Source organism: Rattus norvegicus, chromosome 2, assembly GCF_021556685.1.
Source record: "Rattus norvegicus strain SHRSP/BbbUtx chromosome 2, alternate assembly SHRSP_T2T, whole genome shotgun sequence".
NCBI lineage: Eukaryota > Metazoa > Chordata > Mammalia > Rodentia > Muridae > Rattus > Rattus norvegicus.
The window spans coordinates 229889596-229902618 of NC_141535.1; the positions used below are offsets into that span (position 1 = coordinate 229889596).

Genomic DNA, 13023 nt, shown 5'->3' on the forward strand with positions numbered 1-13023 from the left:
ATATAAGATGACTGATTAATTAAGAAGATAATCCCAAACTTGTTTCTTCCGATATGAACTAGATGACCAGCAATCACTCAACACAGCACTCGGTGCTAAAGACAGAAGAAAGATGAACACAACGCAGCCCTCCCCCCCTTTTCACAGCACCAAGGCTACTTTTACTTTGGTGAGCGCTGCACTTGCCTATTCTGTTTATTCCCAGAAGCAACTAGTGTTAGCACTTCCCATGTGTCCTTCTAGAAATACTCTGTGCTCGTGTATGTAGTACGACACATACATGACTTCAAAACATAAGCAGCCCACATGTCAAAGATGACTACTGTTAATCCCCAGTAACTTCCTATCACTTTTGTGGAAGCTGGTGTTACTACTGAATGGAATAAAACTGTCGTCCAGTTACCGGGGCTTGCGAGGAAAACCCCCTATCAAGTTCTCTGCCTGTGAAGCTACAGAACTACACAGGAAGCGCTTATCTACCTCAATGACGGACTTTAGTACCAACCTGCTTCTGACGAGATGCTCCAATTATCATCGTTCCCTAAATCCCACCAAACTTACTGACGTGAAACAAAGCCACTGTGCTGTGCACGTAGAGTCCATGAACTAGGAATACCACATGTGCACATTGGGAACTGGTTCTCTCCCCAAGGTTCAGCCCTTCTGTGTTGAGTCCTAGAGACCAGGAGTGACTCTGAAGTGCCCCAAAGCTGGATTGGGGCGTCCTGTCAACCATGCACTGGTTCACTCACTAGGGGTCTGATGACTGGCCGGGAAGAGCCTGAGCCCTGAACTGTGTGCCTAGGACCCGACACTAGCACTCCTCCTGAAAGCTTCACTTCCCGCCTCCATGGCAGCCTTGAAGGGCTCCGACTCCTCGGGCTTTCAGACAGAGCACTGCTGCAGCGAACAAGCAGCTTTAACGTTTTCATCACTCAGGACAAGAAAGTCATACAATATCACCACTTCCACTGAACTCTGCGCTCTGCTGGTTAAAAACAAATCCTAGGTGTATCCAGACAAGGAGCTCCCGAGAAGATGGCAAGCTATAACTGGTTCTGCAGAGCAAGAAATTATGGCCATCTCCGAAAAATATAATCTGCTATCATAACAATGTCCACTACAAGGTTCTCTAAGTACAGTAACCATGACTCTTAGTTGGTTTAAGTTCTGATTATAGTCTCGGTTTTAAAGATGGGCATTAACATTCACATGGGCGCTATCTTATGCAACATCCGAAACTCTTCAGGGAAGTAACTGTCAACAGAGTTGAATTCAGAAGCTGAATAAATCTGCCTAGAATAAGTACCAACTCAGGGCTGGAGAGATGGCTCAGTGGTTAGGAGCACTGGCTGTTTTTAATCAAAGGATCCAGGGTCAATTCCCAGCACTCATATGGTAGCTCACAAAAGCTCTGTAACTCCAGTTCCAGGGGGAACCAACACCCTCACACACATATACATGCAGGCAGAATACCAATGTGCATAAAATAAAAATAAATTAATTTTGGGGGCTGGAGAGATGGCTCAGCAATTAAGAGCACTGACTGCTCTTCCCAAGGTCCTGAGTTCAATTCCCAGCAACCACATGGTGACTCACAACCATCTGTAATGGGATCTGGTGCCCTCTTCTGGTGTGTCTAAAGACAGCTACAGTGTACTTATATACATAAAATAAATCTTAAAAAAAAAAAAAAGAATATGTACCAACCAGGGGATGAATCAAAGTTCTGGCCTTTCTTCTGCCCAGCCAGTTAGCACCTTGTGCAGTAAACTCGTTCTGTGCGGATTAGAGCTGTGGAGAGCTATGTTGCTTTTTGTAGACGGACGATCCTCAAGAAGGGAAATTTCCAACCAAATTAACCAGTTGTACTAGGTAGCAGCTATCTACATGTCTGATTATGTAATTAAAAACAAAACAAACAGTGAACTATGGCAGGGACAGTCTCTGCCACAGTATCCAAATAATGAAATACTTTAACAGGTATTTAATTCATAAAGGAAATAAATTCAAGGAAAGAAGTCCAGATCTTCACAGTGAGTACTGTGCTGAACTGCGATCTGTCACTCTCTCCGTCATTGTGTCTGTGTTTCCTCCAAGGGTTCAGTTAGGATCTTCTCTGTTTCTATGATCCATTTCCTTTACGTTATTCTTATCTACAGTTAAGAGTTTAAGCTTTTCCAAAAGTGACCCGTGACTGCCTGGTCCACCTGTTTTGCAGCTTTCTAGTGTAACAGCTACTGTGCTGATCTTGTCTTGCTTCTGACTTGATGACAGCACCTCCATCCACAAACCATGTGAAAGCCAGAAGCACTTCTTTTTTTTTTTTCCTATAAAATCTATCATTTTATTTATTTATTTATTTTCCTCCATCTTTATTAACTTGAGTATTTCTTATTTACATTTTGATTGTTATTCCCCTTCCAGGCCAACATCTCCCTAACCCCTACCCTTCCCCTAGTATATGGGTGTTCCCCTTCCCATCCTCCCCCCATTGCCGCCTTCCCCCCATAGTCTAGTTCACTGGGGGTTCAGTCTTAGCAGGACCCAGGGCTTCCCCTTCCACTGGTGCTCTTACTAGGATATTCATTGCTACCTATGGGGTCAGAGTCCAGGGTCAGTCCATGTATAGTCTTTAGGTAGTGGCTTAGTCCCTGGAAGCTCTGGTTGCTTGGCATTGTTGTACATATGGGGTCTCAAGCCCCTTCAGCTCTCTCAGTCCTCTCTCTGATTCCAGAAGCACACCTTAATGGACTGGTGTGATTCCTTCTTGCAGCTTAACACTGTAACCTTTCCAAACACGAATCTTTGCAGGTAAAAGGAAATTAATCAGCTCACATGAAATTCGACATTTGTCCTAATTACATTTCAAACCAAACCTATTTCTCAATTTTATGAAGTCGGCTGGCACTCCCATTCCTGTGAGGCATACATTCATCAACTGTGCTTTGCTTATAATGATCGGTACCAAACACTTAGTGAATCTTGACACAGGAATGTTTTTCAAGACTTACAGCAAATAGCTTTTCCAACCTGACAAAGGTCTTACTTTCAGACTAACTAAGACAGCATACATACCTCACAGCTTTCAAAACAACAATTTGAAAAAGTACCATGAATTGTTTGCTTTGTTCTATTAAAAAAAAAATCCCAGCACAAATGAAGACAACTCAGTAGTTATTTGAGATTATTTTACATAATTTTATAAGTCCTTTCTGTAACTTAAAAATAAAAGTAATATGACCATATTATTGCTTTTGTAGTTCTTGTACAGATAACAATTTTATGTTGCCTTGCATGTTAGTGAATGCTTTCTAAGATATACTAATAGTCCTATTAGATTATATATAATAAAATATCTAATAGCACTCTGATGATTCCATTATTTTCCCAAGAAAGTAAAATTAATCTCAAAAGCCAAAAATAAAGGAGGACAACAGCAGCAATTGGTCTGCCGTAACACAGTTCTCATTAGGCACTTGAGCTTGGAGGTCCTGTCTTATAATGGGTCATAGCTTTTCTAGTCAAAAGTGGTTGGATGTTTTAGGCCCTAGATAAAATAGGTACATAAAGAATTTAATAAAGATGGAAAAAAATGCCAACCAACCAGAGCTTCCAGGGACTAAACCACTACCAAAAGACTATACATGGACTGACCCTGGGCTCCAACCTCATATGCAGCACAGAATAGCCTTTTTGGGGCACCAGTGGAAGTGGAAGCCCTCGGTCCTGCCTAGGTTGGACCCCCAGTGCCGGGGAATATGGGGGGCAATAAGGGGGATGTATGGGTGATACCCATATGCAGGAGGGGGAGGGAAGTGAATTGGGGCTTATGGACAGGAAAATGGGAAGGGGATTAACGTTTGAAATGTAAGTAAAGAAATTATTTAATAAAAAATTTTAAAAAAAGGAAAAAAAGAATTCAAGTAGTTTGTCAAAGGCTATACTATAGATGTCATTCTTTAAGATTTACTTTATGTGCATGTTTTGCCTACATGAACACACGTGTACCATGTGCACACCTGGTGTCCACACAAGTAGAAAATATCAATGGATCCCCTACACCTGCAGTTACCGCATGCTGGGAGCTACCGCATGGCTGCCGGGAACGAGACCAGGTCTCCTCCAACAGCGGCAGGGTTCTTAACCACTGAGTCTTCTCTTCAACCTCTACACTACCGTATAGGGAAAACGCTGAAAATAAATCGACTCTGTTTGTCTGTTAGTTCCTAATTCATTCTAGCCAACTGAAAACTCAGCTGAACTGTGTTTTACAATGACAGCAGGTAAGTATGTTACTGACTAGCTGTATGATTTGATTTCATAGCCTCTTTAAACTTAGAACGTATTTATTTTCAAAATGTGGCAAGTTCAACCATACTCCACTTTAATGAGATCAAGTCTTTCGTAATTTAGAAACAATAACAGAAATCCAGATGTGCTGTGACGTCAGGTACCTTTCTGAGCAAACCCTGAATCAAGAGTCAGCTCTGCAGGGTATAAGTTAGGTTGGGGAGTTCACAGTTTTACATTAATTCAGTTCGTTCAAGGAATCCACGATGCTAGACTTTGATGACATGCGTGTGTGCCCTGCCTTACTGAGGGGTTTTTCCACTCAATACTAATCGGTTTTGTCAGTAGAAATGCAGGCCCAATGGAGCCTCACTTTTGGACTATTTAAGAAGTCAACATTTCGTTTTGACCAGCGTGTCAAATCTAGTTTACACACAGACCTCAATTTATATATATATTTTAACATTAGGATGTTACAAAAGAAATATGTGCCGTGGACAAGTGAATTTTGATCTGTTCCCATACTCATGAACCTTAGTACAATATTCATCCTCAGTACCATGGATCTAAAACTAAACCAAGAGATAGTTTATGGTCACTCAATGGTTGGCAAATCATTATTACATGTTATACCCTAACACCACTGTAGCTTTACTAGAATAATACAGAATACTCTTGGCATCCACCGCACTCTAAGGACACCGCTCACAGGACAGCAATCATCCAAACGATGAAACAGATAACAGAATATCTTGTCACAGCAGAATTTCTTCAAGAAAATAAAGACGCAGAGATGCAAACCAGGTAAGTTTCTAAATGGCATACTTCTTCTGCAGGCAAGAAAAATCACTTAGCCGTGATGAGTTAATTATATTTGACTGCAACACAGCCAAATCTCAAGTTTATTTAAGAATCGATAGCTCTTTAGGGTCTGGGGAGGTGCTGTATGGCGGCTTTTTCCCTAGACATAACAGCATTCCATCTTGGGCTTTGCCCCTGGTAGCTATGGTAACCAAAGCAAAATAATACAGTAGCCAGCTCTATGGTACTAATAATGGTCCTAGAGTTATTGGGACTCCCTAGGGAGTGGATGAAGCCAGGGAGAGACAGGGGACCCTCACCTTGCGGTTCACCATCCAGCCTCCCAACTCCAAGTGACAGGAATTAGAGGCGTAACTGAAAGTAAGCGTCCACGTTGTGGCCACCCTAAAAGGGTTGGACCTGGCAGCTCTGTGGGGATGGGAAGGTCACGCATGCTCCCATAAGCAAGCCCCCAGTCGGAAAGCCCTACCAACTCCCTGGTTTCATCAGGTTGGATTTGGTTGAATCACACTGTGGTCTGTCCTGGATATCTATCTGGGGTAACCAGAGGTTCCTTTTTGTCTCCCAAGAAAAGCACAACAAGAAACACCTCAGTTGGCAAAGCGCTTGCTGGGCAAGACTGAGAACTTAAAACACTCAGGGCGTGGAGCAGGTGCCTGTAATACAGTCTACCAACAGGCAATGGGAGACAATAGCAATCTTTCCCCTGGTTCGTAAGTCACCTCTTTTTCACTTGTTGGTTTTGTGTTTGTTTGCTTGGTTTGTTTTCAAGAAGTCAATTCCGAAATGCTACAAAGAACAATGATTAGAAAGAGTATTTTTGGAGATAGGGAGACAAACTTTGGAGCAGAGACTGAAGGGAGGGCCATTCAAAGCCTGCCCCACTTGGGGATCCAGCCCATATACATACAGTCACCAAACCCAGACAATATTGCTGATGCCAATAAGTGCTTGCTGACAGGGGACTGATAGAGCTGTCTCCTGAGAGGCTCTGCCAAAGCTTGACAAATACAGAGGCAGATGCTTGCAGCCACCCATTGAACTGAGAACAGGGTCCCCATTGGAGGAGTTAAAGGACTGAAGGAGCTGAAGGGGTTTGCAACCCCATAAGAACAACAATACCAACCACCCAGAGTTGCCAGTGACTAAACCACCATCTAAAGAGTACACAGGGACAGACCCATGGTTCCAGCTGCATATGTAGCAGAGGATGGCCTTGTTGGGCACCAATGGGAAGATTAGCCCCTGGTCCTGCCAAGGCTGGACCCCCCAATGTGTGTCAGGATGGGGAGGTGAGAAGGGAGTGGGTGGGGGAACACCCTCATAGAAGCGGGGGGGGGGGGGAGGTTAGGAGGTAAGGGATTTAGGGACAGGAAACTGGGAAAGGGAAAAAATATTAGAAATGTAAATAAAAAATTCGATAAAAAAAAGTAAAGAAAAAAAAAAAGACCAGAGTATTTTCAAAGTTAAGAAAATGCTAATCTTGTATAACCTAAAGTGGTAACATATACAAGGAGCACAAAGAGGCTGACTTAACCAGCTTAGAAACTATGTTTTACAAACACACAATGTTTGAGGCTTACTGTTCTTCATTAGCAGGTTTTGGGGGAGAAAAGCATTTAATCCTTAAGTGTATCCCTTGTCTGTGCCACAAGTAGAAAACTTGACTTGCACTCACAGATTTAACCACTCCACGGTTGGCTCCGTCTATCCCTGTCAGAGCAGAAACTGAAAATCTGCCTTAATCTCAATCTGCCTTACCACACGGGAGCCTAGTGGGTTAGCATTTGTGGGTTATGGTTGATTAAAAAAAAAAAAAAATCAGGACACATGAGATGTTTTGAACTTAAAAAAAAAAAAAAAGCTCACTACAAATAGCAAAGAAAGAATGAAAACAACTGACCCCCAAGCTGACCCCCCAGATTTCCCCACATATTTGATGTTCCTAATGCATCTCACCTTAATGTCAGTGGAAAACTCATACAAGAACTGTGTAGTACAATAATGTCATCTGGACAAATGAGAAGTACCAAGTGATCCATCTTGTTTAATTCTTGCTTTGTCGTCTGTTACACAAGATATCCATGAACACAGAAAACCTAACAGGTATATGTGCTGAGGTTCAGTCTGTTGCTATGTATTGGTCATACGGCTAAACACGGGCCCCCAAGGTCTGCTTGCCCCCAGGGATGTACGCCAATTGATGCTATGTAACCTTGCCTCCCGTTATCCCTTGTTGATCCAAGTTGATTGGTCAACAAGACTAACTACAGACTGTGGCTGGACAGAAGACAGGTAGGAGAGGCTTCCGTTCCAGGGTCTTGGGGTTAGAGGCAGAGACCACGAAGAAAGCAGAGAAGATGCCATGAGGAGACAGATAAGTGAGAACACGGCGGTGAAGGCCAGCCAGCTGAAGTAGGAGTGTTCCAGACGGAGCATGGCAAGTTCTATCCCGGGGTTCCTGACCGGGAAGTACACAAGGTAGCATAGAGGGCTGACACCTGCCCAGCTCATGTGCTTCTGAAGGCCTACTGTACTCATAAAGGCTTTACATCTTTCATTTGGGAACTAAATGATCGAAGGTAGAGTAGAAACCCCCAAATCATAGTTACTACAGTACGTACTTTTCAAGCTAAAACTTTTCAAGCTGCAGCCTTTCACAAGCGCACTGCAAGCTGAGTTTTCAACTGGAAGTAGTTCATCTGAATGCAGACTGGGAACTATGGAGAGCACAGAAGAATTCTTTAACGGCCCCCTATCCGAGAGATAGGCTCATTGAGAACAGAGGCGCACAGAACCCTGGACTTAACCCTCAACATATCCAAAACAAGGAAGAAAGTAGAGGTACCCAGCAATCCGTATGTGAAGAACTTCAAAGACAAAAATCATAAATTTTCATTAGAGCTCTGCACTGATTGTAATCCAATCTGATAATCCAACCAGGCCAGTTAGAACCAGAACTGAGTGTCATGTGATCCTTCGAAACAATATGGGCTGCACAAACTGTCCAATCAATGCTACTGTGTTTTGAATTCAACCAAAGGTTTGCAGCTGTTTGCTTTCTCCCGTCATATATTTCTTTTGCTCTGTTTAAGAGTCTTGACTTTGCCTCCTGGCCTAAAAGTCTAAAATATTTACCATCTGGCCCTTTACAGACAAAGCCTGCCAACCTCTGCTGTGTGGAGGCGTTACTCCCATTACTCTCTCACCTGAGACTTGTCTTAACAAAGCAAACCCACTCAATCAGAACTGTGAGCTGCCCCAGTCATTTTTTTTTTTTTAAACAAGCTCTCCAAACGATTCCCATGCTAGCTGAAATTTGAAAGTGACGACTTTAAAGTCAAGATTTTTAGAACGTTTTATCCTCTTGGACACACTATTTCTCTGAATCAGTAAAATAGGGAGTTAAGAAGATTAAATTTTAAGTTCTATAAAGTGTAACATGATAACTGACACCCACAGTTGCTAATTTCTACCTCAGGGGTGTTCTGAAGACTTACGCTACTGGCCCATGAGGCATGTTTATTAACTTTTACAAAATCTGAGGCAGTTATTAAAACCATTATTAAAAATTAAATGATAAACATTTAGATAAGACATTAAAATGGGCATTTATATTATGCAAAGCATCACATTTTTTACTATATTTTATTATTATTTGTGTGCATGAAATCATTATTTCCATATGCTGAGCACACAATATAATCACTAAAATTAAATCTCAATTTAATTTTTATATATTAAGTTTAACTTTGAACTCCAATGAGTTTCAATTAATTTATCACATAGTGATGTCTAACAGTCTGGTAGATACAGAGTTGTAGTGTGTTTTTTGGTTTGGTTTTGGTGTGTGCGTGTCTGTCTGTTTATACAACAGGTATCTAGGTATCTCAAGTCGCTGTGAAAGGAAAAGAGGTAAAAATCATCAGAGGGCCTCTGAACTTTACAGATACAGCTAGTCATGGCTTGCAGATCACTTTATTAACATTCCTTTTATCACTATCCCCATCCCTGGCTTAATTCCAGGAATTCCTCAAGTAGCAATCCTGTATAAATAAATGCACTGAACCAATTCTGTTCCTCTGCAGTCTGAATACAGTCCCTATGTCAGCCTTGATACAGAGCTTCTTAAGACATTCATTTAACCAAAGCTAACAAACTGACTCGAACACTTAAACTGCTTTGCTAAGGAGAAAATGCCATTTGAGAACTAAGGAGAAACATCATACATAGAATGAATACAAGACATCTGAGATCCTGGGTACATTTCCAAACCTGAATTCAAATGTCATAAAATTTATAATCAAAACAGACTTTGGTTTAGATGATTTTGCTCTCTCTAAAACTAACATTAGACCAAAATCTCCATAACAGATACCACAAAGGTTTAAAAGAAAGAAAGAAAGAAAGAAAGAAAGAAAGAAAGAAAGAAAGAAAGAGACTATACTATCCTGTGACACAGACATAAGAAAAGGGAATGTCAAAGAAGTGTGAGTCACTATTGCAAAATTATCTTTATCATCAGAACAGCAACATTCTGCTCCATAAATACCTTTAATGGTTGGTTCCCTCAGCAAGTGCAAACTTCAGCCTGGCATTTCAGACCTACCACTATTTGGCGACTGCTAATGCTTTTCCACTTCTGTTTCCCACTGTTTCTGTATTTTTCTCTAGCTAAAAGGGGCTTTTTAGAAACTTTGCCAGCAAAGTCTTTAACCTTCCTGATCTATTTTCAATTTACGCCATCCCCCTCTTCCCAGCGGACAGTCTCATTTCTACTGTTTAGAAGCCTCACCGACCTTTGATTCACCTAACACTTCTCTAAAACCCCTGCATCTCCAGCACCTTTGCAATATATGCAAAGACACTTTGTATCATTTGCAGGTTTCTTCCTGTTGAATAAAGATTTTATGTTGCTGTTTGAGACAGGATAGTTTTTTAATCCAGCCAAGCAGCCTAGGGTGGCTTCAAACTCATCTATCCTCTTGACCCTCCTGCCTCAGCCTTTCCTCCAATGTGGTGAGAATACAGATGTGTGCCTTCACACCTGCAACTCACACTCCTATTTGTGGCTCGCATAGTTCTGAAGATTGTAAGAAACCTGAAGTGTGTCTGTCTCACTCATTCTCGCACCTCATAAGATGAATTTTTGATCAATATTGGCTTACAATAACATATACATGTAAAGTAATAGCTGGGATCTGCAAGGTTACACAGAAATTATCCTTCATTTTCTTATGGAGAAAAGCCATTGCCATAAAAATATCCTTTAATGGTTCCAGCTGGGGTCAAACGTGCATAAGGCCCTGGGGTTAGATACCCAAGATGTCAAAAAACAAAACAGACTACCTAAAATAAATAAAATGCACTTTATTTATTTCTTTAAAAGACAGTTAAAAAAGTAATTCCACACCATTAATTAGTATATCTTAGGAGCTGTCATAACTTCAGTGGCTCAGATATGAAATTATCTCCCAAGGTTTCAATGTTTTATTATTTTACATACCTCCTGATCATACAAAAACATCTTAATCATTGTAAATAGCATTATAGAAGGAAACCTCATACCTAAGGCTGTCTTCAAAACCCATACCCTGTGACAATGTAACTGTTTTTTATAACAAGACATTTCCTATACTGCCGTGTCTACCAATCCATGTATTTGTGCAGGGCCTACATTTTCAAGTTCAAGAGCTGGAAGTACATGGCAGTATGATGAAGAATTTGACCAAATTTTACTGAACACCTACTATGTGAAAACTCCTCCAAAAGACACAAAACAAGACAAATGTCATCTTCTTGAACATAAGGTTAAATGCACAAAACAACTAAACATATAAATTACTCCATCAGACATTATGTGTTATTTAAAACAAAACAAACAAAACTTCCAACAGGGTCCCCCAAGTGCTAACAGGCAGTATCATAAGAGTTTGAGAAGCTTCAAAATAAAATGGTTTGTATTTGGCTTTTTTTCTTTCTCTTTTAAAATCATCCAACAGCATTCAAGATTGGCAGGACTATTAATTAATCTAATCTGTCTTGGGTCTTTTTATTCCCTAATATGCCACAACGGATCTTGGATATCTCCCTCCACTGAAAAATCACTGATTCAACATTTTGAACGTTTAGTTAAAATGAGTTTCTAGCTAAATCTCATATTTAAAAAACACGCAGATTTTAATCTGTAATCTGGATTAGTAAAAGAATACCTTTTTTTTTTTTTTAAAGAAATGTTCCACTTAGAAGACAAACAAGTGAAAATAAAATTCAGGGGCATAGGTGGTTTGTTTTATTTGTTTCATTAAAATCACCCCATTCTCCCTCAACGGTCTCCTTCCTACTAAATGACAAAGATCTGACTCAAAGCTCAGAGCATTTGTTCTTCCGGGAAACGCCACCACATCATTTCTAGATTCAGATGCTTCCTTGAGGGTTCTGTATTGCCATGACCTAACTCTAAATGTTGAGCATTGTACTGACAGATGAAAGGACCACACTCATAAATAACTTTCCCAGAAGGAGTGGGCAAAGTCCGACTGGAGGGACGCTGAAGAAGCCAGTTTTTAAAAGGGGAAATTACGATAGACCGGAATAGAAGCAAACTGGGAAAGTGCACTGGGCCGGTGATCCAAGTTGTTACTATCAAAGGAAACTTTTCGCTCTTAATTACAGAAGAGAATGTATCCGGTGCTTTTGTAATTATGCACAGGTAGGCAGGATCTGAGGAAATTTTCACGTTCAAATATGAACAGTTTTCTAATAAACATTTGCATTGAAATATCCATTCTTTTAGGATTAACTATAAATACAATAGAACTAGAATCAGATTATGCAGATTTAGGCAGGGGCAGCTGGGCAGAATAACCAGCATGTAAATTCCTTAACAATGTGTTACAGGGTACAGTTTCCAGCCACAGTAGCCTAACCAGTGGAAATCGAGAAAACCGCTCGAGGAGCGGAACTGTGCACGCCGTAGTCTCCCAACACTAATTCAACAGCTAGCGGCTCCCGCCAGCCTCGCGCTGCCCATGGCGGCGGGCGAGTCGTCACCTCCACCTTGGAAGCTGTCTGCTCCGGCAGCACTCGCTGGCAATCGCCCTCCCAAACTACTTGCCGGCTCTCCCAGCACCGGCGCTGGCCGTCGCAGGCTGGGGAGGGAGCATTCGCGCCCACGGGAAGGAAGTTCCGCCAAGTGGTCCGGCTCGCCGTGGGACCGAGCCTGCAGCACCGCGGCCTCCCAGCCCCGGGGACGCCCCGCGCGGCCCGGCGCCGGCAGGAAGCGTGGAGGAGGGGAGGCGAGCGCCGAACCGGCCGCCGACCCCACCCCGTGCGCGACCCCGCCGGCCCGGCTGCCCTCGTGCGCCCGCGTTCCCCGGGGAGGGCCGCCGCCCGGCACCTCGCGGACGCGGGGACCCCGGCAACTTTGCAGGAGAAATGCATTGCCACCCTGCAGCACGCTGAGGGGAGAAAAATGTCAGGCGATGACGGCTGGCAGGACTCACCCATGTTCCTCCCACAGAGTGAGGACCGGCAGGGCGAGGCGAAGGGTTCGGGTGCGGGCGGCGCGGCTCGGCGACGTCCTCCCTCTACCTCCGCGTCTCCCGCAGCCAGGGAGGGACCCGCGGGGAGCGGCCGCCGGGGAGGAGCAGCGGCTGCGGCTGCGGGCGGCGCGGCCGCGGCGGAGACGAGCGGCGGGGGGCGGGGCGGGGCGGGGCGGGGCGGCCGGGCGCAGCCTGCGGCGGGCGTGGCTGCGAGCAAGGGAGCGAGCGAGCGAACGAACGTGCGGGGCGGGCGGGCGCGGAGGCGCGGAGCCGTCCTGAGGAGCGCCTTCCCGACGCGCGGCCGAGCGCCCCGCCCTCCCCGCCGAGCATGCTCAGTGCGCCCAACTCTGCCTCCTGCCCACGG

At 43.4% G+C, this 13023-nt stretch overlaps 1 protein-coding gene across 8 annotated transcripts in view; it reads right to left on the bottom strand.

The window, feature by feature from the left end:
- The window catches only part of Rap1gds1 (Rap1 GTPase-GDP dissociation stimulator 1), a 144975-nt gene extending 132157 nt beyond the window's left edge, over window positions 1–12818 (bottom strand). For 6 of the 8 annotated variants that reach the window (XM_087625050.1, XM_087625046.1, XM_087625047.1 and 3 more), the window contains exon 1: window positions 12621–12818. In XM_087625050.1, coding sequence (XP_087481176.1) covers window positions 12621–12624 — 4 coding nt within the window. In that variant the 5' untranslated portion in view covers window positions 12625–12818. 8 annotated transcript variants of the gene reach the window in all.
- Between the last annotated feature and the right edge of the window lie 205 nt (window positions 12819–13023).